Here is a 26,558-nt window from a genome sequence, read left to right on the forward strand (position 1 = left end):
TCTGTTAACATGGTGATGAAATACTGTTTCTGCTGCTAACGACTTGCCAGCAAAAGAACAAAACAAAACTTTTGTCAAAACCAAACCTCTTGTTTATCTTTTCCCTGCCGTTCCATGTTTTAATAGTTTTATAAATCCACCTGGTGTTTATAAATGCTGTTGCAAACGTCAGTCTACGTTTGTGAACGTCACTTCATGAACATGTGAGCCTGAACTACAACACCAGACTGTCTCTGCTGTCAAGGTGGAGCCAGTTTGAACCACTTTCTTTACAGTTGACTTTATTGAGTTTTATATGAAATGAACTAATATTCTTGTCACGGTGGCTGAAGCAGCAGGGAGGACCCACATGCAGACTCAAAGCTATGCAGATGCAATGAAGACATATTATTCATGAAAACACCCCCTTGTGGCCAGCAGAGAGAATGCAGCTTTAAGGACCTTCAGGCTTGACTTCACTTTTCTGAACCAGAGGTTGATGCCTGATTGGAATATCAACTCTGACAACTGAACATGAACCAACCAGACATTTTGATGCTGCTGACAGTTTTAATTCAAAGTTTAAAGCTTCTAACTCGTCTGCACGGCGGAGACAAAACGCCATTTTAACACCAACATGTGCACACACATTTATGATGACAATGACTGTAAAAGGCTCTATAGCAAGGGTCACTAAGAGGTGGAGCTTGGCCCAGATCCAGACCCAGACCCCGTCCTATCTGGACCCAGACCCATAACTGATAGATCATTGAGAATTATGAAATGATGATGGAGCGTTTCCATTTTACTGCTGCAGCGTTAGCATCACTACACTGGTTCAGATGGTTGGAGGCTAAATCATCTCACTGGTTGCTACTCACAAACACTAAATTACCCAGTAATGCAACGGGGTGAAACGTTAACTCTGAACTTAATCAAATCTGTGCAAACTGGAGTTTCTGTGAGTGACGTTTCTATGGTGACAACTGAGGAGACTCACTGACAGCTGACAGATGGATCAGAGAGTGGAGGTGATAAACGTCAGTCAGGTGGGTGAAATCTAGAGCCGATAGATAAGTTCACACGGCTGCTCTCAAAGAGGAACGCTGACAGTGAGAACAGAGCTTTGAATCAAGACAGACTCTTTTCTTCCAACTGGCAGTTGAACACCTGAATGCCTCATATGTTCTGAGACTCTTAAGAAGCACATTTTCAAAGCTGTGTTTTGTATTTTACTGTTATTATCAGAGAACTTGTTATTCATAATTCCTCCAGTTCAATATGAAAACTATAAACATTGTTGAAATGTTATTGAATTCCAGCCTTTTTTCTTTGCTTGATGGTTTAAAATCAATACCAGATCTTTGTTGGCACACCAGGTCTGAAGACAGACCACATAGACTGTTTCAACTGTTGTTTCTTCTCTTTTCTAACGCTTCAATTTCTCTCCCAATCATTTCAGCTCGTCTCTTGTCTTTCTTTTAACGTCCTCCTCTGTCCATCTCTGTCCATCACTCAGCCACGCTTATCCCACCCAGTACAACATCAACACAACAAAAGACAAATATCACTTTCTCTCATTTTAAAAAGTGGACAAATGGACATAAGTCTATGTAAAGTCCCCAGAAGTGACAGTAGTGTGTGTGTCTTCAGTCTGTCAGGTTGTCTCATCACAGAGGACGGCTGTTCTTCTCTGGCCTCAGCTCTGGACTCCAACCCCTCCTATCTGAGACAGCTGGACCTGAGCTACAATCATCCAGGAGACTCAGGAGTCAAGCTGCTGTCTGCTGGACTGGAGGGTCCACACTGGAGACTGGACACTCTCAGGTGAGGACAGGTAAACAGACATCAGACTGGACACTCTCAGGTCAGGACAGATGGACAGACATCAAACTGGACACTCTCAGGTGAGGACAGATGGACAGACATCAGACTGGAGACTCAGGTGAGGACAGATGGACAGACATCAGACTGGACACTCTCAGGTGAGGACAGGTGGACAGACATCAGACTGGACACTCTCAGGTGAGGACAGGTGGACAGACATCAGACTGGACACTCTCAGGTGAGGACAGGTGGACAGACATCAGACTGGAGACTCTCAGGTGAGGACAGATATCAGACTGGACACTCTCAGGTGAGGACAGATGGACAGACATTAGACTGGACTCTCAGGTGAGGACAGGTGGACAGACATTAGACTGGACACTCTCAGGTGAGGACAGATGGACAGACATCAGACTGGACACTCTAAGGTGAGGACAGATGGACAGACATCAGACTGGACACTCAGGTGAGGACAGATGGACAACAGCTCCAGACTGTGTCTCCGTCTCTGACTGAGGAACTGGGGTTCATGTTTAATGGTGGACCTGATGGAGGTCTTTGAATGTCTTCCTGCAGGGTGGACCATGGGGGACAGCAGAGACTGAGACCTGGTCTGAGGAAGTGTGAGTATGTCTTCAGTAACTCAGCTGCTCCAGATTTGAACGTGTTCATGACTGAAATCCCATGATCAAGTTTCTATCAGGATGTAGCGTTTGTTTCTTCGTGGCTGTAAAGATGTTGTGTTGTGTTCACACCAAACGCCACATTTTCACACTCAATTACACACAAAGTCAACGCAGAGACACAAACGGACGGCAATTCCTGCCGGACGGCAACGGAGACAAACACGCAAAATTCACGTAGTCGTGTTTGTGTGAGTTTAAATATTTCAACTCAAGAGATAAATTCCTCTGTGTCTCTAAAGCGTCTCAGCGTTGAGATCGTCCTCCTGTCGTCCTGACGTCCCTGAATCCTAAATGGAGGAACCAGATGTTGTCTCCTGGGTCTGTGGTCCCCTAGAGGTCTAGATAGTAGCTCATATTAGTCCAGAGACCAGACCAGACTATGTGGAGGAACCAGAGACTGTCTGTGGTCCCCTAGAGGTCTAGATAGTAGCTCACTTTAGTCCAGAGACCAGACCAGACTATGTGGAGGAACCAGAGACTGTCTGTGGTCCCCCAGAGGTCTAGATAGTAGCTCACATTAGTCCAGAGACCAGACCACAGGTTGGTCTTTAGTTTATTTAGTTAGTTATTTAGTTAGATAGGCCACTTGGACTTAGTGTATGTTTCTTTGTTTATTGTTAATAAACCCCTTATGAACATACTGCTGTGTTTATTAATGCTGTATAAGAATGAATGATATCAACCTCTTCTCTGTGAAGAATTCACTAATCCTTCAACTGTTTGTACTCATATTCTAATAGTTATTAATTATTGGCATTTGAGTACAAACTCCTTTATATTGAGACTGAGTATTGATATTAATAATGATCTATTAATAACTGAATCTGCTCCTGCTAGTTCCCCAACACTGTGTTTTTCTCTGCGATCCAACAAAACACACACCACTACACACCGGTGTCCTATTTATCAATGAAAGGTATGACGTGACCCATCACCATCAAGTTACCGCCCCCTTGTGATGTCATATACTAATACCCAAAGTATATTTATTAAGCTTTCAAAACACAAACAAAAAACACCCAATTGTCTCCAACAATAACCTTTAGCTGCATTGTGTTTGTTCTCTCCATCAGATGTCTGTGAACTGGAACTGGACACAAACACAGTCAGCAGAAAACTCAAACTGGACGACACCAACAGGAAGGTGACATTTGTGTTAGACGACCATTCATATCCAGATCATCCAGACAGATTTGTCTCATATCCTCAGCTGCTGTGTAGAGACGGTCTGACTGGTCGCTGTTACTGGGAGGTCCAGTGGAGAGGATGGGTTTATATATCAGTGAGTTACAGAGGAATCAAGAGGAGAGGAGACGACTCTGTGTTGGGAAGGAATGATCAGTCCTGGAGTCTGGGTTGTTCTGATGGTTGTTACTCTGTCTTGCACAAAAACAAACAAACACTCATCTCCTCCTCCTCCTACTCCTCCTCCTCCTCCTCTGGTGTGGTAGCAGTGTACTTGGACTGTCCTGCTGGCACTTTGACCTTCTACAGAGTCTCCTCTAACAAACTGATCCACCTCCACACCTTCAACACCACATTCACTGAACCTCTTTATCCTGGGTTTACAGTCGGGTCTGGATCAGTGTCTCTGTGTCTCTGAAACTGTTCACAACAAACACAAAGCGGTGTGATTACATTCAGAGTCAATGCAAAGATGTGAATGAAAACATTGCAGTTTGTAATCAGTCAGGTTCATTCCTCCTTGTACTTGTTGTAAATGTATTAATGTTTGTGTAAATGTACTTAAATGAATGGAGTATATCGGGATGGCTTTGTCTTTAGACTGAACCTTGTCGTGTTGAGGAACATGCATTAGTGACTGGAGCAAATAGTTGCTGTCCAGTGAAAACCATCAACATGAAACACAGAGCACACACAGATTAGAATAGAAAACATAATGTATTTAACATATTACAAATAAAACACATATTAAACTGTTTCTTCATTGTTGGAGAAAATGCTCCTGCTAAATCCACTAAGGAATTATAAACTATGATGATGCTGCAGCTGTGATTTTCCATTCATCAACGCTTTATAACGCTTGCTCTTGGGTGATGTTGGAGATACACAGACCAGCTGATGAAGACGGCTGCATGATGCATGTGAACGTGTCTGGGTATAAATGGTGACTTTGCTGCAGTGAACCTCCGTTGAATTGAATCCGGCGTCACCAACAGGCTTGGAAGAAGAGAAGCGTCCGCTGGCTGCATCTCGGCTCTGGGCAACTCCGACACTGCAGACGCAAATAAAGGTTGGAGGCGTTTTGCCACTATTTTATCGTCAGCTTCACCTCGGCCTAGACGCAGTGAGTAACGCATAATATTCTCCAAAGGAAATTGATTAAGATCAAGATGAGAGAATGTGTGGATTCAAATCAAACGACTGAAATAATAAAAAGACCAAAGCTCTGTGTAATAAGGAAGTTACATGAGAACATGTTCAAATAAAATAATAATACTAAGAATGTGAGTTAAAAGTAGATCCTGAGGGTAAAGTTAAGGCCGTTGATGAGACTCAGACCAGAGTGTCCCAAAACCAAGACTGCAAACTGTCCATAAATGCAACTTGGGGTCCTTCATGAATGCAACTCCTTCACTTATAATAGACACATTTATCAACACAATTCCAATTACTATATGTCTGCATGAAAGTAATTGTTAAATATGCATATCGTTTGTTTTCATGAATGGCCGAGGTGTGCGGCACTCTAAATGTTGTTCTCGCAAAGAATTGTGGGTCGGCGTGATCTCCTTTCCTTCTTTATAGGAAGGTCTGTTGTATCCTAAAGGAGATCTGAAAGGATCATTGGAGCTCCTTTCCTTTGGTAAAGGAAGGTCCGTTGTATCCTAAAGGATATCTGAAAGGATCATTGGAGATCCTTTCCTTTGGTAAAGGAAGGTCCGTTGTATCCTAAAGGAGATCTGAAAGGATCATTGGAGCTCCTTTCCTTTGCATTTAGAGAATCTGAACGGCTCTTATCATGGCGGCCACTTGTTTACTTCTGGGTCACGTCTTCAGTTAGGAACCTTCCTCAGAGAAAAAGGCCAAATCCCAACGTCGCCCCTCACAGACTCACAGACTTTGATGTGGGTTCCCGTTGAGTCCCTGAGGGTTCAGGTCTGTCCCACGGTCACATCGTGAAGTGCACGAGGACTGGCTCGCGGACATTTTGAGCCCTTTATGCCCACTTACGTAAATCAGCATCGATGCTGACTTTGCCTGAGGGAATTACCCACAGTTCATAGCGTTGCAATGTGAAACATGGGGTTACCAGGGAAAGCCCAGAGGACTTAAAAAAAAAAAAAAGGTAAACAAAGGGGACGCCGCATGTGTGGAATATTACATTTAAGCAAAAACTGTAACATTAAAGATTTAATATGGAACATAAAACACTTGAAATCATAGGCATGTCATCATTGTCACGTTCAGGACCAGACGTGGACTCGAAAACAGGAGGTGAGGACCCAAATGCAGTTAAAAAAGGATTTATTTCAATAATAAACTAAATACAAAACAAAAAGACCAAAAACAAAGTATCAAACCAGGAAGACCACAAGGCAAAAACACGACCGTCAAAAGAAACACGAAAGAAAACCAGAACACAAAGGGACACGGAAGGCAGGACGCAGGTACAGAGAAAAATCCAGGGACATGACGTGGTGCAGCATGCAGGGGGTAACAGATGACAGCGACATTGACAATGAACCAGCAAGAGACAGGGGTCACACAGACTATATACACAGGGAGGCAGGGAGCTGACGAGGAACAGGTGAAACACATCAGGGCAGGCATGGTCATCAACACGAGAGGTCGGGGGAGTCAAGACAGCGGAAACAACAAGTACCAGGAAGTACGAGACAGGAAATCACACTGAGGACAAAATAAAACAGGAAATCAAAACCAAGGAAACAGAACATGACAAAAACACAGATCATGACATTACCCCCCCCCCCCTCAAGTGACGGATCCCAGACGTCCCCGAGGTTCATGATACGTAGGGCGGGTGGAGGGGGCCAGGAGGAAGGGTTCAAGATACGTAGGGTGGGTGGAGGGGGTCTGGGGGCAGGGCTCAGGAGGCCGGGCATGAGGGCGACCCAGCGGACGGGGCCGCTCAGGAGGCCGGGCATGAAGGCGACCCAGCGGACGGGGCCGCTCAGGAGGCCGGGCATGAGGGCGACCCAGCGGGCGGGGCCGCTCAGGAGGCCGGGCATGAGGGCGACCCAGCGGGCGGGACCGCTCAGGAGGCCGGGCATGAGGGCGACCTAGCGGGCGGGACCGCTCAGGAGGCCGGGCATGAGGGCGACCCCCCGTTGGAACAGGAACGGGTGACGAGCGGACCTCCCGAAGGCTGCGTGGAGCAGGCTTAGGACGGCCCCCCGTCGGAACAGGAACGGGTGACGAGCGGACCTCCCGAAGGCTGCGTGGAGCAGGCTTAGGACGGCCCCCCGTCGGAACAGGAACGGGTGAGGAGCGGACCTCCCGAAGGCTGCGTGGAGCAGGCGTAGGACGGCCCCCCGTCGGAACAGGAACGGGTGACGAGCGGACCTCCCGAAGGCTGCATGGAGCTGGCGTAGGACGGCCCCCCGTCGGAACAGGAACGGGTGACGAGCGGACCTCCCGAAGGCTACTCGGAGCAGGCGTAGGACGGCCCCCCGTCGGAACAGGAACGGGTGACGAGCGGACCTCTCGAAGGCTGCTCGGAGCAGGCTTAGGACGGCCCCCCTTCGGAACAGGAACGGGTGACGAGCGGACCTCCCGAAGGCTGCGTGGAGCAGGCTTAGGACGGCCCCCCGTCGGAACAGGAACGGGTGACGAGCGGACCTCCCGAAGGCTGCTCGGAGCAGGCGTCGGACGGACCCCCGTCGGAACAGGAAGGGGCAAAGAGCGGACTGGTAGCTTGGCTGGAACTGTGGCCTGGGCTGGTAGCTTGGCTGTGGCTAAGGCCTGGGCTGGATGCTTGGCTGTGGCTGAGGCCTGGGCTGGATGCTTGGCTGTAGCTGAGGCCTGGGCTGGATGCTTGGCTGTAGCTGAGGCCTGGGCTGGATGCTTGGCTGTAGCTGAGGCCTGGGCTGGATGCTTGGCTGTAGCTGAGGCCTGGGCTAGTAGCATGGCTGGAGCTACGGCCTGGGCCTCCGCTGGAACTGGTGACGGATGGACCCCCGTCAGAACCGATGTGAGCAGCATCGGGGAGGCTTGCTTCCTTGTGCCGCCCCTCCTTGAGGCCGGCAACCGACGAGCCAACTGCCGGTTAGCCAGCTGGACGCTCCTTGGCCCTCCCAGGGCCAGGCGAGTACCCCAAAACGGGTTGGGGCCGGAGCTGGGAAGCTGTGCGGTGGCTGAGACATGATCTGGTGGCTTAGCTGCGGCTTCAAAAAAAAGTTTACTTGCAGCAATTTGGCGAGCCCTGCTAGCAGGATCTGAATGAAGTCCACATACCACTGTATGACTCTAGGCCCATTGACTGCTGGGTCCTCCTTTGGTTGGTTCATTCTGTCACGTTCAGGACCAGACGTGGACTCGATAACAGGAGGTGAGGACCCAAATGCAGTTAAAAAAGGATTTATTTCAATAATAAACTAAATACAAAACAAAAACTAAGACCAAAAACAAAGTATCAAACCAGGAAGACCACAAGGCAAAAACACGACCGTCAAAAGAAACACTTACGAAAGAAAACCAGAACACAAAGAAAAAAATCCAGGGACATGACGTGGTGCAGCATGCAGGGGGTAACAGATTACAGCGACATTGACAATGAACCAACAAGAGACAGGGGAAACACACAGACTATATACACAGGGAGGCAGGGAGCTGACGAGGAACAGGTGAAACACATCAGGGCAGGCATGGTAATCAACACGAGAGGGTGCGGGAGTCAAGACAGCGGAAACAACAAGGACCAGGAAGTACGAGACAGGAAATCGCACTGAGGACTAAATAAAACAGGAAATCAAAACCAAGGAAACAGAACATGACAAAAACACAGATCAGGGGTGCAGTCGAATAGTCAAAAAATAAGGTCCTAACTCCTATTCCTTGACCTCTGGGGAAAACGTCACGGGGTTAAAGGAAAACACCACCGCATTTCCATACTGAACTATGTTCTGCTCTGATCTTAGACGAGGTGATACATACCTCCCTCTCCTCTGTGCGTGCACTAAATGGCTCTTGAGCGCACTCCGCGCAGCGCTAATTTGCTAGCATGTAGCTTGTCCTTAGGATCCAAAGGGGGGTGAAGTTAGAAGCGACCAAGCACTTCCACGTTGTCCCTATTTAAATACGGTTACGTGAGTAGTTACACGACCCAAGTTTGGTTACACAAAATGAAACATGCTAATTTTTCTAAGCGGATAACAACGATAACTATATAGTATGGCGGAATAACAACTGGAAGCACTTCGACGTCGGCGCAGTAATATCATCACTCAAAACATGACGGGACTATATACCTTCTGCTTGTTTTCACAACCCTGTACGATGCACGTTATAACCATGATGTTTGATTGTTCACAAACTATCTTACTACAACCTGATGCTTCCTCAACTGTGCACAAACTACTACAGGTAGTGCAGGCGACGGCGTGCAGGTCACGTAGGTTCTATTGACGGAAGTAAGAGGGGGAGCGGAGTGATGATATTACTGCGCCAACGTCGAAGTGCTTCCAGTTGTTATTCCGCCATACTATATAGTTATCGTTGTTATCCGCTTAGAAAAATTAGCATCTTTCATTTTGTGTAACCAAACTTGGGTCGTGTAACTACTCACGTAACCGTATTTAAATAGGGACAACGTGGAAGTGCTTGGTCGCTTCTAACTTCACCCCCCTTTGGATCCTAAGGACAAGCTACATGCTAGCAAATTAGCGCTGCGCGGAGTGCGCTCAAGAGCCATTTAGTGCACGCACAGAGGAGAGGGAGGTATGTATCACCTCGTCTAACATCAGAGCAGAACATAGTTCAGTATGGAAATGCGGTGGTGTTTTCCTTTAAGGAAAGGCGATAGGAGAACTCAAAAGGATTTAGGAATAGTCGACCGCGGTGTTCAGAGAATCCGACCGGACTTTCACTAAGCTACGTCATTATAACGCAGCCGCTGATGATTGACAGCTGATGATCGGCACCGGCGATTGACGTGCGTCTGCGCTGGAGAAACTACAATAATGGACAACAAAAAGCGCATCGTCCACTTCTTCCCATGTTGGTTTTATAAGCAGCTGGTTCACTGACCGGCTTCAGGTCCAGCAGCTCCTGTTTGACCGGTTGCTTTATTTACGTTTCATTTGTGGTTTTAGTTTCGTTTTTGTCAAGTTTGTAACATGATTGAAATAAAATAAAATTAAAAAAAAACATTCGATTATTATCACTGTCCACACACATTTATCAACACTATTCCAATTACTACATGTCTGCATGAAAGTCATTGTTAAATATGTAAATGCACATATCGTTTGTTTTCATTAATGGCCGAGGTGTGCGGCACTTTAAATGTTGCTCTCGCAAAGAATTGTGGGTTGGCGTAATCTCCTTTCCTATCGCATAGGAAGGTCCGTTGCATCCTATGCTAAAGGAGCTCTGAAAGGAAGCATTGCAGCTCCTTTCCTATGCATTCAGAGAATTCGAACAGCTCTTATCATGGCGGCCACTTGTTTACTTCCGGGTCACTTCTTCAGTTAGGAACCTTCCTAAGCAAAAAAGACTATTCGACTGCACCCCATGACAATCATAGCCTACACACCTGGTTTAATCATCAACCAGTTATTTTAATTTAGCTTATTGAAGTAAACACATTATTTGAGTGACGTCTGGTCTGGGATGATAAGAGTCTGGAAGACGTTCAGATCAGGCTGTAAAACGTGAAATAAAACCCAACACTTTTAGATAATATATTTTGTGTCATCAAAGTAAAGTGACATACCGAGTGCTGTCCCATTTGTATTTCTACCATTTCAAGTCCTCACAGCCTCTCACACGCAACCGTTTACCAGGTGACATCAGGTAAGTCCCTGAGGGTTCAGGACTTAGACCTTAGGGGGACATTGGGATTTGGCCAAGACTCCCACAATGTGTTAACGTGGTTGTGTGTTTGTTAATGTGGTTGTGTTTTTGTTAATCTTGTTGTGTTTTTGTCACGGATGTACTATGATTGAAGGAGGTATGGACCCAAATGCAGTTAAAATGTTTATTTAAATGATAAGTCCAAAATCTCAGGGAGACCACAGGGGCAAAAACACTATCAAAAAAACAAAGATCCAATCTAAAGCGTGGACAAAACTCAAACAATAATCCAGACAACGACCAGGACACAGGACAGATCAGGTGGTGGACACACATCCGGGATAAAACAGACGACCAAGCCAAGACAGAAGGAAACACAGACTAAATACATAAGGGTGGATTAGGTTCAACGACAGACAGGTGTGGAAACACAAGGGCAGGCTATGGTGATTGTGGAGAACGAGAGGCAAGGCTGACGAGACAATGAGACACAGCTGGGAGACAGAAAAGTAGGGAAACCAAGACAGGAAGTAAAGCACGTGACAACACAAGACAGAAGGACTACAAAATAAAACAGGAAACCAAAACAACAAAACCCACAGTCATCAGTACCCTGTCAGCCTGCAGCCAGACATGCTAACATGCATGAACACACTCCACTCCCTGGAAATGAACACACTGGAATGTAAACGTATCACTTTTATCAGGCATGTTTTAAAGTAGTTGGACTGACTCTGATCAGCATCAACTGTAGGAGGAGTGTTTTAGAAACACATCTTTAGTCAAATAATATACGTAAATCCACACATGCATTAGTTAATGAGAAGAAAACCTGCCATCGTCATCCTCTTCAGGCACACAGCACAGTTCCTCCCATGTTTCCCAGAGACAAACCTCCCAGTCAGCTGGCGGCGCTCTGATGGCGTCCTCCTCCCCGGTCCCCGACTCACCGTTCTGAGCCGGGGTCTCGTCCTCAGAGCCTCCCTTTCTGATTCCGGCATCTACACCTGTGAGACGGTGGAGACAGTGAAGTTTAAGGTGCACCGGAGGACCGTGGTCCAGTATCTGGTCCGGGTTCAGGACCCCGACACTCTGGTCAGGACTATGACGGCGGCTGTGATCAGCTTGGCTGCCGGCTCGCTGCTGCTGCTCGTATGCAGCGGCGTCGCCATCAGACGCCTAAAGGCCAACGGCTCAATCAAATCAGCTGTGGCAACGAAAACAACAACAACAATCAGCTGATCAGTGTGACGCCATAGTGTCACTACGACCAGATCACGGAGGGACGCGTGGAGGAAGGGCTGCTTCACTGTGACATCTGTACTCATTCTCCCAGCATGCACTGGGGCAAAAGTGGTTGAGGAGGCAGACAGTGACAACACTTTGTTTCATTGCATTTTATTACATGTGAGATCCAATAAACACAAAACATAAGGCGAGTGATTATTCAGACTGGAGCCTTGAAGGAACACATTCATATTACAGTAAGAAATGTTAGGGTCGCCATGGTTACGGCCACTTCAAAAGTACATGAATGATTACATTATGATGTATGATTATTATAAAAGGCATCATAATGCTAATGTTATTAACCAACAGAATGAGATTAAAACATATTATAAGTGTTATTGTAATGTATTACAGACATGTCCCCCAACAACCTTTTCCATGGTAGCTACATATATCAATTAGTGGTGGCCGTTATCGGCGTTAACGTGCTGCGTTAACGCGAGACTCTTATCGCGAGATAAAAAAATATCGCCGTTAATCTATTCTGAGAGTTGGGTTGGGAGCTGGGTCTATACCGGGGCTCGGATCCGACCCGCGAAGGAATATTTACTGGCCCTTTTAGTGGAGAAAACATTCAAACATGCTGGCCCTATAGTGGCCGATATGAGCTGCCCTCTCATCTCAGCAGCAGAGAGACTTGCTCCACAAGACGCGCGGCCACAACAATCCTCACCGCGCGCCCCCGCTAGTTCTTCGTCCTGTACGCTTGATGTTGTTCTGACGCCGTTCCGCCTCGTTGAACCACCACAACGGCGCTTTCTACTTGAAAACACGGCATGTTGACTCTGTATTTTGATAAGCTGCTGCACTCTTCAGACTCGTGGTGTGAGCGGAACCGGACCGGAACCGAAATCATGTCGAGCCATGCTACGGATCGTGCCCTTAGGCAGCCTATGTTAATTAAATAAAGTTTGTTTTTTGATGAGCTGTGGAACTCTGAGTTTACCTATTTCTACCTATTATTTTTTTTAACTATTAAGCTGTTGAGTAAACCTGTAACTTATATTTTACTTGATAAAATAAGACAATATATCCACTCATACGTCGGTGTAGTGTTTAACAGTATCTGCAGCTATTAATGTGATGCTCATCATTTTCCAGAAATATTTTTCCGGCCCCTCATTTTGGATGATTCCCATCAACCGGCCCTCATTCATAACTAAAGGATAGCTATGATGACTTTCACTTTCATTTTAGCGCGGATGTATACCTGGCCAGATTGCACTGTAGGGGGCGAGAACGAGTCAGACTTGGAACCTGTGTAAGCCTGCTGTGAAATGACCACATCAAACGTGACGTGCTGACATGGATGCAGCTATGAAGGTTTGCTTCAGGGAACATGTATTTCTAAGAAGCTTCCCAATGGAAACCTCGACAACACTAAGGTTGTTTGCACCTTGTGGGGAGTTAGTTAGTCATTATTTAGGTAGCACACATATTATGAATGCCTTCGGCAGAAATTAAATGAGCCATTTTAATCTAGATTAATTTCAAGATTACAGTGAGATTAATCTAGAATAAAAAAATTAATCTATGCCCACCACTAATATATAGATATAGATATACATATATAGATATGTAGATATAGATATACATATATTGTTATACATATATAGATATAGATATACATATATAGATATAGATATACATATATAGATATATAGATATAGATATACATATATAGATATATAGATATAGATATACATATATTGATATAGATATACAGTACATATATAGATATAGATATACATATATTGATATACATATATAGATATATGATTTTTTGGCAGATCAAACTTCACTGACAACGACTGTTGCTGTGATAGAATTGGTTATAAAAAAGTTCCCTCCTTTTCCCCGTTGGTAGTGTGTAATACACAAACCGGAAGTGTAGATTTGTTTCATTGTTTTATTTGTTTAAAAACAAAGCATGTTGTGGATATTTTCAATATGTTTTAAATCAGAAAATCAAATAAAAAGACTAAATACATTTTTTACCTTACTGTATTCAAATGTGGCCTAATAATGTGTGCTGTGTTTACATCATATTACTGTACTAAACTGAACAACACAGACTGAAGGTTTGATCCAGATCAAAACCAAGATTGGATTACGTGATCTGATTTCAGAATCCGTTTTTCCTTTTGAAAAACCCATTTTCAATATTTAATCCAATCAGAAATCCTAAATCCAATGGGATTCCTTCTGAAAAACTGGGCCCTGGATGCCATTAGTCCTGCAGCACCGTGGACAAACGCCACATCAGTGAAAGTGGCAGTGAGCTGAATGCAGGTGGTGAAACATCAGAATTCAGGGTTCATTGTGATATTTACAAAGAAGAATAAAGCACCGACTGTTTGGAAGAGAGAGCCAGACAAATGTTGTTCTCTGACCTCGTTGACAAAAACATAATGAAGGAGTCTCATTCTCCGCTGGTGGAAGGAGGACTAACCCCTCACCTGCTCTCCACTTTGCTTCATTTCTTACAGGAAAGATTCCTTTACGTTTAGACAAGAAGTCAGCAGCTCTACCAGTTAATGACGTGTTATGTCATGTGTTTTATAACAGCCAGGAGGTCGAGTGGGAGGTCTTGTGGTGATCTAGCCAGCAGCACTGAGTGACCACTCTGGTCTCCTGCGAGGCTTTTCCGAGAGGAGCCGGTGGTGCTCTGAGCAGGGACTGAAAGATTTCTGCCCAGACAGCCAGCTTTAAGTTGCTGTGATCTCTGTAGCAGTCATAGTCCGTCGTCGTTATCGTTGACCTCGTATGTGAGCATTTAATAATTATTCATTATTAGTATAATAAGTATATGTTATCAGTTCAGATGTGTCCAGATATGTGCTTAATGAACAAAAGGCCCATTAGTGTGAGGCTGTATCACTGCATGGTCCGGATTACCTGAAAGCCTACCTGAGACATTTAGGAGGAGCTCTAAAACACTGTTCATAAACGCTCCGACAGCGTGTGACGCTCGCGTTTTGAAAAGCCTTGCAGGAGACCAGAGTGGTCACTCAGTGCTGGGCTAGATCACCACAAGACCTCCCACTCGACCTCCTGGCTGTTATAAAATATGAATATTCATTCATGAACACAATATCTAATATCAGTTAACGAGTCGTTTTCCGATTTTAAAACAAATAACGGGATACGAGTCATTTCCGTTTTTCGTTCTTTTATTTTGAAGCGAAAAACGGGAAACGACTCGTTATCCGTTTTCCGGTTGTCGACTTCAAAACGAAAGTCGGATGGCCGCAGCGTTCACGGACCCATCTCCCCAACAGAAGGTACGCTACTGCTAGGGCTCGTGCCACCACTCACGAGTCACATGACGTTAAATGAACACAAGCTAGTCCTAATTTCTGCTGTGCTGTGTTTTAGACAGTTTCACACACACACACACACACACAAACACACACACGCGCACACACACACACACACACACTCACACACACACACACAAACACACACACACACACTCACACACACACCTTCTCCTTCTTGGCTGTCCATCGTTCCCGATGACGACTCTTGCTCCAGGGATGGGGTTGGGGGTGGGGGAGGTAGAAATCCTCTTTGGTGTTGTGATCGGCATCAAGAGTTGGTGCATATGCACACACACACACACACGCACACACACGCACACACACACGCACACACACACACACACGCGCACACACACACACACGCACAATAAAAGGCCACTCTAAAATGTTCAGTTGTATCACACAGCAGAATGCCACAGATGTCGCAAGTTTTGAGGAAGCGTGCAATTGGCATGCTGACAGCAGGGATGTCCACCAGAGCTGTCGCCATGAATTGAATGTTCATTTCTCTACCATAAGCCGTCTACAAAGGCATTTCAGAGAAACTGGCAGTACATCCAATCAGCCTCACAACCGCGGAGAGTGGACCTCGTGCCCTCAGCTCGCAGCGGACGCGGACACTGATGCTGCTAACGAGACTCTTGCACTCTTGCACTTAGTTCAAACCAATCTCATTATTTCTCTTTGAGGTGACATCGAGGTGATGTTCGCTTCACTCACATGCACACGCACACACACACACACACACACACACACTTCCTGTGTCGTGTACACACTGATGTTTTTTTTTCCCTCTTAAACTCCAACGCATCACCACCTTCTGACTTCACGACGGAAGGAAGAGAGGCAGAATCATTTGCTTCTCACACGAGCAAAGACACAAACACACACACACACACACACATACACACTCACACACACTCACACACACACACACACACCCACACACACACACACACACACACACACACACACACACACACTTGTATAGTATTTAGTTAGATAGGCCACTTGGACTTAGTGTATGTTTCTTGTTTATTGTTAATAAACCCCTTATGAACATACTGCTGTGTTTATTAATGTTGTATAAGAATGAATGATATCAACCTCTTCTCTGTGAAGAATTCACTAATCCTTCAACTGTTTGTACTCATATTCTAATAGTTATTAATTATTGGCATTTGAGTACAAACTCCTTTATATTGAGACTGAGTATTGATATTAATAATGATCTATTAATAACTGAATCTGCTCCTGCTAGTTCCCCAACACTGTGTTTTTCTCTGCGATCCAACAAAACACACACCACTACACACCGGTGTCCTATTTATCAATGAAAGGTATGACGTGACCCATCACCATCAAGTTACCGCCCCCTTGTGATGTCATATACTAATACCCAAAGTATATTTATTAAGCTTTCAAAACACACACCAAAAAACACCCAATTGTCTCCAACAATAACCTTTAGCTGCATTGTGTTTGTTCTCTCCATCAGATGTCTGTGAACTGGAACTGGACACAAACACAGTCAGCAGAAAACTCAAACTGGACGACACCAACAGGAAGGTGACACATGTGTTCGACGACCAGTCATATCCAGATCATCCAGACAGATTTGTCTCATATCCTCAGCTGCTGTGTAGAGACGGTCTGACTGGTCGCTGTTACTGGGAGGTCGAGTGGAGAGGAAGGGTTGATATATCAGTGAGTTACAGAGGAATCAAGAGGAGAGGAAACAACTCTGGGTTTGGATGGAATGATCAGTCCTGGAGTCTGTATTGTTATGGTGGTGGTTACTCTGTCTATCACAAAAACAAACAAACACTCATCTCCTCCGCCTCCTCCTCCTCCTCCTCCTCCTCCTCCTCCTCCTCCTCCTCCTCTGGTGTGGTAGCAGTGTACTTGGACTGTCCTGCTGGCACTTTGACCTTCTACAGAGTCTCCTCTAACAAACTGATCCACCTCCACACCTTCAACACCACATTCACTGAACCTCTTTATCCTGGGTTTGCAGTCTGGTCTGGATCAGTGTCTCTGTGTCTCTGAAACTGTTCACAACAAACACAAAGCGGTGTGATTACATTCAGAGTCAATGCAAAGATGTGAATGAAAACATTGCAGTTTGTAATCAGTCAGGTTAATTCCTCCTTGTACTTGTTGTAAATGTATTAATGCTTGTGTAAATGTACTTAAATGAATGGAGTATATCGGGATGGCTTTGTCTTTAGACTGAACCTTGTCGTGTTGAGGAACATGCATTAGTGACTGGAGCAAATAGTTGCTGTCCAGTGAAAACCATCAACATGAAACACAGAGCAAACACAGATTAGAATAGAAAACATAATGTATTTAACATATTACAAATAAAACACATATTAAACTGTTTCTTCATTGTTGGAGAAAATGCTCCTGTTAAATCCACTAAGGAATTATAAACTATGATGATGCTGCAGCTGTGATTTTCCATTCATCAACGCTTTATAACGCTTGCTCTTGGGTGATGTTGGGACTTTGAACATCATGAGGGTGTTCTAGTCCTGCTGTATGTGAAAACATGTCCTGGGATAACTTTTGTTATGATATGGAACAATAAATAAAATTGCATTTAAAAGAGAATAAACTGTTCTTGAACTGATATTTTAGCAAAAGTTTAATTAAACTATATTTTAAAACCAGTGTGACGATCTGAAAGATGCCTCATCATGAAAACAGGGCTGATGTTTGTTTAATTTCCCAAGTACAGTCCAATACTATAGTATATTGAATATGGAGATTAGTCCCATTATTATCACTCTATTGTGTTATTATTTCTAATACCTGCATCAGTTGAACTTGGTACAACTTGTGCAGGAGGCCTGCTGAATGTTGTGTTCCCAAGGACTCGTCTTCATGTCCAGAGATACACAGACCAGCTGATGAAGACGGCTGCATGATGCATGTGAACGTGTCTGGGTATAAATGGTGACTTTGCTGCAGTGAACCTCCGTTGAATTGAATCCGGCGTCACCAACAGGCTTGGAAGAAGAGAAGCGACGCAAATAAAGGTCGGAGGTGTTTTGTCACTATTTTATCGTCAGCTTCACCTCGGCCTAGACGCAGTGAGTAACGCATAATATTCTCCAAAAGGAAATTGATTAAATCAAGATGAGAGAATGTGTGGATTCAAATCAAACGACTGAAATAATAAAAAGACTAAAGCTCTGTGTAATAAGGAAGTTACATGAGAACATGTTCAAATAAAATAATAATACAAAGAATGTGAGTTAAAAGTAGATCCTGAGGGTAAAGTTAGGGCCGTTGATGAGACTCAGACCAGAGTGTCCCAAAACCAAGACTGCAAACTGTCCATAAATGCAACTTGGGGTCCTTCATGAATGCAACTCCTTCACTTATAATAGACACAATTATCAACACAATTCCAATTACTATATGTCTGCATGAAAGTAATTGTTAAAGGTGTGCGGGACTTTAAAGAGATCACGCCGACCCACAACTCTTTTCCTTTTGCATAGGAAAGTCCGTTGTATCCTAAAGGAGATCTGAAAGGATCATTGGAGCTCCTTTCCTTTAGTAAAGGAAGGTCAGTTTTATCCGAAAGGAGATCTGAAAGGATCATTGGAGATCCTTTCCTTTGGTAAAGGAAGGTCTGTTGTATCCTAAAGGAAATCTGAAAGGATCATTGCAGCTCCTTTCCTTTGGTAAAGGAAGGTCCGTTGTATCCTAAAGGAGATCTGAAAGGATCATTGGAGCTCCTTTCCTTTGCATTTAGAGAATCTGAACGGCTCTTATCATGGCAGCCACTTGTTTACTTCCGGGTCACGTCTTCAGTTAGGAACCTTCCTCAGAGTAAAAGGCCAAATCCCAACGTCGCCCCTCACAGACTCACAGACTTTGATGTGCGTTCCCGTTGAGTCCCTGAGGGTTCAGGTCTGTCCCACGGTCACATCGTGAAGTGCACGAGGACTCGGTCACGGACATTTTGAGCCCTTTATGCCCACTTACGTAAGTCAGCTTCGATGCTGACTTTGCCTGAGAGAATTACCCACAGTTCATAGCGTTGCAACGTCAAACACGTGGTTACCAGGGAAAGCCGGGAGGACTTAAAAAGGTCAACCAAGAGGACGCCGCATGTGTGGAATATTGCATTTAAGCAGAAACTTTAACATTAAAGATTTAATATGGAACATAAAACACTTGAAATCATAGGCATGTCATCATAGCCTACACACCTGGTTTAATCATCAACCAGTTATTTTAATTTAGCTTATTGAAGTAAATACATTATTTGAGTGACGTCTGGTCTGGGATGATAAGAGTCTGGAAGACGTTCAGATCAGGCTGTAAAACGTGAAATAAAACCCAACACTTTTAGATAATATATTTTGTGTCATCAAAGTAAAGTGACATACCGAGTGCTGTCCCATTTGTATTTCTACCATTTCAAGTCCTCACAGCCTCTCACACTCAACCGTTTACCAGGTGACGTCAGGTAAGTCCCTGAGGGTTCAGGACTTAGACCTTAGGGGGCCATTGGGATTTGGCCAAAGACTCCCACAATGTGTTAACGTGGTTGTGTTTTTGTTAATCTTGTTGTGTTTTTGTCACGGATGTATGCACGGATGATTGAAGGAGGTATGGACCCAAATGCAGTTAAAATGTTTATTTAAATGATAAGTCCAAAAACTCAGGGAGGCCACAGGGGCAAAAACACTATCAAAAAAACAAAGATCCAATCCAAAGCGTCGACAAAACTCAAACAATAATCCAGACAAAGACCAGGACACAGGCAGGACAGATCAGGTGGTGGACACACATCCGGGATAAAACGAAAGTTACAAATGTAACTACGGTTCTATGAATCCTGGATGACCGCCAGAGGCGGTGCTTAAAGCACTGGATATCTCCACCTCGCGCATGCGCATTTCGAGTACCAATAACAACATAGTCACCTGTGACCCCCACGTGACACCGGGAAGGCTATATCTTCCGGTGTCGCAAGAGGATCTGTTCCCAGAATCTTCTCGCGAAAACACACGGATTCTGAGTGACAAGATGCTCTGGCGGTCATCCAGGATTCATAGAACCGTAGTTACATTTGTAACTTTCGTTCTATTTCATCCTTACTGACCGCCAGAGGCGGTGCTTAAAGCACTGGATGACCCATACCAACAAGGTCACAAAGAATCCAACACCCACCTCACTCATCGGGGGCAGCAGCGCTTGGACACAGGACCACCCCCATCGGATGGGGAGCGGCGACGTTGACACGATAAAAACGTGCAAATGTGCCAGGTGACGTCCATGATGCCGCAGCACAGATCGCCTCCAGGGGCACCCCTCTTAGTGCTGCCCATGATGTTGAAACACTCCTGGTGGAGTGACACCTTACCCCGGATGGCGGGGGGCAGCCACTGGCCCCATAGGCATGCGTGATCGCATCCACAACCCAGTGGGACAGCCGCTGCTTGGAAAGTGCACGGCCTCTGTTAGGGCCACTATGACACACAAACAGCTGTTCCGACTGCCGCATACCGGCAGTAGCGGCAAAATAAGCCTCAAGTGCCCGTACCGGGCACAGCAGCTCCGACTGACCATCCTCAGACAGGGAGTCAAAGCGTGCGAGCTGGATAGGCTGGTTAAGATGGGCACGTGAAAGCACCTTGGGTAGGAACGCCACATTCGGCCACAGGACCACCCCTGAGCCATCAGGGTTCCACCGCAGGCAGGCATCAGCCACGGAGAGGGCATGCAACTCCCCGACCCGCTTCGCAGAGGTAATGGCGAGCAGAAAAGCCGTCTTCATAGAAAGCCATTTCAACCCTACCTGGGTCAAGGCTCAAAGGGAGGAGCGGACACGGCCTCCAGCACCAGGGGCAGGTCCCATGCTGGAGCCCTCAGGGTCCTAGGGGGACGCAGCCTCAGAGCCCCTCTAAGGAAGAGGGACACCAACCTGTGGCACCCCACTGTGGCTCCGTCGACCATCTCGTGTTGGGAAGAAATAGCAGCCACATAGACTCTTAAGGTGGAAGGAGCGCGACCACCATCCAGCAGGGACTGCAGAAACTCCAGAACAGTGGCCACAGAGCAACGTGCTGGATCTACTGCCTTATCCACACACCAGTTAGAGAACAGCCTCCATCTGTTCTCATATTGAACCCGGGTAGATGGTGCCCTGGCATTCAGAATAGTACGCCTGATGTCCGCAGGGCAAACCCTCAGCAGTGGGTCGGGCCCTGTAGCGGCCAAGCCCAGAGCTGGAGGCGACCGGGGTCCGGATGCCAAATCAGACCCCCCAGCTGTGAAAGGAGGTCCGTCCTGTAGGGGAGGCGCCACGGAGAGCTGCAGCAGAGCCTGCGCAGCAGTGGAAACCACAGTCTCCCTGGCCAAAAGGGGGCCACCAGAAGGAGCCTGTGGCCCTGCAGAAGTACCCGCTGGAGTGTTGGAAGAATCAGGAGCAGCGGTGGGAAGGCATACAGAGGACACTGCGGCCAATCGTGAGCCAGAGCGTCCTGGCCAAGGGGGCTGGTCACCTCCGTCCAGGAGAACCAGAGGGGGCAATGTGTCGACTCCGCCGAAGCGAAGAGGTCCACTTCCGCCCTGCCAAAAAGACCCCACAACGTCTCCACCACTTCCGGATGAAGCCGCCACTCCCCTGGTGGGGGCTTCTGCCGCGACAGAAAATCCGCGGCCAGATTCCGTTCCCCTGGTATAAATACTGCCCGCAGGCTGGCCAGACGGGGATACGCCCAAGTCAACAGGCTCCGAGCTACCTGGAGAAGCTGTGTAGACCGGGTGCCCCCTTGGTGGTTGATCTGGGCAACAGTGGACATGTTGTCCGATCGAGACACCCTGACCTTCCGGTAGCCGTGCCACTTGGGGTCCAAGTGGAGGCTGTTCAGCCACATCTGTAGTGGGCGCAGAGACAGCAAGCCCAACGGCACCACAGCTGAAGCAGCTGTCAGTTTGCCCAGGAGCTGGAGGAACTGAAGGAATGGCACCATCCTGCCACCCCTGAAGAGGGGAAGGCGGAGGAGGATGTCGTCTACACGCCGAGGCGACAGATACGCCCTCATAGTGACCGAGTCCAGGACCATCCCCAGGTATACTACCCGTTGGGATGGGTCCAGGATACTCTTTGAAAAATTTACAGTCAGGCCCAGCCGGGCCACGTGCTGAAGCCGCCGAGCCCTATCCTGGGCCACCAGACACCGGGATGGTGCACAGACCAGCCAGTCGTCTAAATATGGCAGAACCTTCATGCCCTGCTTCTGCAGGGGTGCCAGAGCTGCCGAAACAACCCTGGTGAACACCCGCGGGAAGAGGGAGAGGCCAAAGGGAAGAACCCTGAACTGAAAATGCCGGCCGCGAAAAGCAAATCTCAGGAAGCATCGATGGTGCAACGCAATTGGGACATGGAAGTACGCATCCTTTAGATCCACAGTGGTGAACCACTCCCCCCTGGTCACCACACGAAGCGTGTCTGACGCGGTCAGCATGTGAAATGGAAGCACCTTCAGGAACCTGTTGAGTCCCCTCAGGTCGAGAATGGGGCGAAATCCGCCACCTTTCTTTGTTACCAGAAAGTACCTGGAGTAGAACCCCCTGGGGTGTAGCAGAGGGTCCACTGGCTCGATTTGCTCCCTTGGCCAGGAGGGCGGACAACTCCTGGCTCAGAGCTAAGGCCTTCGCCGGATCGTTAACAGTCATTTTGACCCGGCTGAAGGCCAGGGGCCGGCGTCGGAACTGCAATTCGTACCCCTGGGTTAAAGTGGAAACCACCCAGGGGTCTGAAGTACAGGCAGCCCAGTAACTGAGCTGCTGTTGGGAAAAACATCCGACGACCGGCCCCGTGGCCCTAGCGCCTGCCCCCCCCGCCTCTCGAGGCTCTGGGGGGGCGACGGTCAGGCTGCGGGGCACAAGGCTGCCGGGAAGGTAGGCGCCCGGGGGGCCGAAAGTCATCAACAGGCTGCTGAGCAGGCCGCTGAGACCTCCGCAGGCCACCAGGGTAACCAGGTGGCTGAGAGCGCTGCCGGGGGACAGCCGAGGGGCCCCTGGGCCTGCTAGGAGCGGACACACTCCTGCGTAGACCGGATAGCCGCTGCCTGGTCTGAGTAGCCTGGGCAGCTCTCTCCAGCGCCTCCAGGGCAGCAGAACCAAAGAGCTCCCCAGGTTCTACCGGTACAGCACGAAGAACCTTCCTACATGACTCCGACAGGGGCGAGCCAATGGCTGGACAATGGTGGACATTGTGCGCCCCAACTCCCTCGACATGAGGGCAAATGCCTGTAACGAGGCATCACTCAGACTCTGCAGCGACGGATCAATCTGCGCCTGCTGCAGAGAGGTAGAAAGGCCCAGCAGTAGGTGGGAAAGGGAATTGCCAATCCGACCCATGCGTGCCGCAGCATCATAGGCCTTTATGAGAAGGTCGTCCGTGACCCTGCACTGAGGCCGGGGACACCTGGCATCCGGCCTCAAAGCCTCATCAGGAGCCAAAATGAGGGCCGCAATGGCAGGCTCAACTGGTGGCATATGGCCTAGCCCAACCTGTGCCGCATCCTGCATGGCAGCCAAGGTCCGGGCGTCTGAGGACGGATGGGAAAAGGCCCTGGTGTCCCTCCAACACGCATGAAGCTCCTTCAAGTACTCCTCTGAAGGAGGAACAGTGAGTGCGGTCGGGGCAGGGCTGCGCCTGAAAAAGGCGCTAGCCTGAGCCGCGTCTGTCTGTGGCACATCCAGCTGTAGGCGAGCAAGAGCTATACGCTCTGCTGCCCCCTGCAGAGAGCTCCGAGCAGAGGAGCAGGAGGCCTCCCCCAATGTGTGGGAGTTGTCGTCCTCCGTAACAGCCTCACGGAACAGGCCAGACGAAGCCGCCAGCGACAGGGCATCGTCCAGCACAAGCGCATCCTCCGAGGGGGGGTCAGGCTGTAGCCCAGCCGGCCCCCGACCAGCCCCTGGCTGAAGGGCCAGGAGGAGCGCCTTCATCTGCTCCATGTCAGCCGCCAAACCGTCCACCTTGGAGGACAGCCCGCCCCTCCCCTTTTTCTTGGGGGGGGCACCCATGGCCGCAGCTCCCTCATGTCGAGGCCGACAACGGCGGGACTGATGTGGAGGGAGACCCGTCAAAGCAGAGGGGTCGTCAGCTGTTGCCCGACGCTCCCTAGCCACCCTGAGCACCCAAGGCAGGAGGCCACAGTTCATACAGGCACTGTCAGTGAGGCCCTCTCTCAAATGTTCGAGGCCGAGGCAAGGAGGGCAGCGGTCATGACCGTCCTCAGACTCAAGAGGAGCCGCACAGGCGACACATGGATGGGCCATCACAGAGGTAGCCAATAATAGTCTTACTGGGAGCGGGCGTCACCAGCAAATAATCAATAATCAGACAATAATTAGCTGTGAGCGTAAGCGCTGCTGTTAACAGAAGTCAAATAATAGCGTTACCGGGAGCGGGAGCACTGCCTTCACCAGTAAGCAATCAACAACGGACAATTAGCTGTGAGCGTAAGCGCTGCTGCTAAACAAAAGTAAAATAATAGCATTACCGGGAGCGGGAGCGAGAGCACTGCCTTCACCAGTAAGCAATCAACAACGGACAATTAGCTGTGAGCGTAAGCGCTGCTGCTAAACAAAAGTCAAATAATAGCGTTACCGGGAGCGGGAGCGAAAGCACTGCCTTCACCAGTAAGCAATCAACAACGGACAATTAGCTGTGAGCGTAAGCGCTGCTGCTAAACAAAAGTCAAATAATAGCGTTACCGGGAGCGGGGGCGAGAGCACTGCCTCCACCGGTAAGATACCCCAAACAGCAATGAGGCAAACAAGAGCTGGGAGCGGGAGCGAACACACTGCCTTCACCAGTAAATAATAAACAACAGATAATTAGCTTCGCTGCTGCCAAACAGAAGTCGAATAAAAGCGTCACCGGGAGCGGGAGCGAAAACACTACTTTCACCGGCAAGCCACACAAAAACAAATTGGTTAGACACCAAAAACATTGAGAGCAAGGAGGCCAACGAGTGCTAGGATCGGGAGCGAAAACACTGCCTCAACCAACAAACGCCGACACAAACCTGACTCCACGCTGGTCTGGTCTCAGACGAAGATCAGCTAGCCACAGCCTCTGGAGGACGGGTTGCCCGCGGCTCCGACTGTCGTCACGAGGCTGCACGCAGCCAGCTGTAAACAAAAGTTTCCAACTTCCTTCTCAGCACAAAGTGCAACACGGTACATGCGGATCCTCTTACGACACTGTTACCATCTGGCTCAAAGATGGCAACAAAAAGGGAGGCCACACAGACAACAACTTTTCAAAAAGTAATTTATTAAACCAAAATTAACCGAATTAACTATTAGTAGGCGTGGAGTATGATAGTGTATGATATCAGTTGTGTTAGCAGTGTGTGGATGAGTGGAAAGATGGTGTAGGCATGTTGAAAGGTGCATCAAACCAAACAAAGGAGAAACTGGTGGTGGTGCTGCAGCAGGCCTGAGTCAGAGAGTGAGAGAGAGAGCTCCCAGCTGGCAGGCCTCTTATGCCTTCTGGAGGCCACGCCTAAAGAAGGTGTGGTTAATCAATTAAGGCTCCCTACCTGCCAGTAAAGCAGTAGAGAAAGACTCAAACAGGCAGAGAAGAGAGGCCGTAACAACACCGGAAGATATAGCCTTCCCGGTGTCACGTGGGGGTCACAGGTGACTATGTTGTTATTGGTACTCGAAATGCGCATGCGCGAGGTGGAGATATCCAGTGCTTTAAGCACCGCCTCTGGCGGTCAGTAAGGATGAAATAGAACAGACGACCAAGCCAAGACAGAAAGGAAACACAGACTAAATACATAAGGGTGGATTAGGTTCAACGACAGACAGGTGTGGAAACACAAGGGCAGGCTATGGTGATTGGGGAGAACGAGAGGCAAGGCTGACGAGACAGTGAGACACAGCTGGGAGACAGAAAAGTAGGGAAACCAAGACAGGAAGTAAAGCACATGACAACACAAGACAGAAGGACTACAAAATAAAACAGGAAACCAAAACAACAAAACCCACAGTCATCAGTAAGCTGTCAGCCTGCAGCCAGACATGCTAACATGCATGAACACACTCCACTCCCTGGAAATGAACACACTGGAATGTAAACGTATCACTTTTATCAGGCATGTTTTAAAGTAGTTGGACTGACTCTGATCAGCATCAACTGTAGGAGGAGTGTTTTAGAAACACATCTTTCGTCAAATAATATACGTAAATCCACACATGCATTAGTTAATGAGAAGAAAACCTGCCATCGTCATCCTCTTCAGGCACACAGCACAGTTCCTCCCATGTTTCCCAGAGACAAACCTCCCAGTCAGCTGGCGGCGCTCTGATGGCGTCCTCCTCCCCGGTCCCCGACTCACCGTTCTGAGCCGGGGTCTCGTCCTCAGAGCCTCCCTTTCTGATTCCGGCATCTACACCT

At 47.7% G+C, this 26,558-nt stretch overlaps 2 protein-coding genes across 2 annotated transcripts in view; both read left to right on the plus strand.

Annotated features, from left to right (window-relative positions):
- LOC311016215 (uncharacterized protein) overlaps nt 1-4,634 on the plus strand; it is a 180,547-nt gene extending 175,913 nt beyond the window's left edge. Inside the window, exons 5-7 of the mRNA XM_084013794.1 lie at nt 1,633-1,806; nt 2,383-2,429; nt 3,566-4,634. Coding sequence (XP_083869920.1) covers nt 1,633-1,806; nt 2,383-2,429; nt 3,566-4,095 — 751 coding nt within the window. The 3' untranslated portion in view covers nt 4,096-4,634. The remainder of the gene's footprint in view (nt 1-1,632; nt 1,807-2,382; nt 2,430-3,565) is intronic.
- Nucleotides 1-26,558, plus strand: part of LOC311016208 (uncharacterized protein) — a 250,094-nt gene that overhangs the window by 158,609 nt on the left and 64,927 nt on the right. The window lies entirely within an intron of this gene.

The sequence above is a fragment of the Eutrigla gurnardus genome, assembly GCF_963514095.1.
Source record: "Eutrigla gurnardus genome assembly, chromosome: 7".
NCBI classification, from domain to species: Eukaryota; Metazoa; Chordata; class Actinopteri; order Perciformes; family Triglidae; genus Eutrigla; species Eutrigla gurnardus.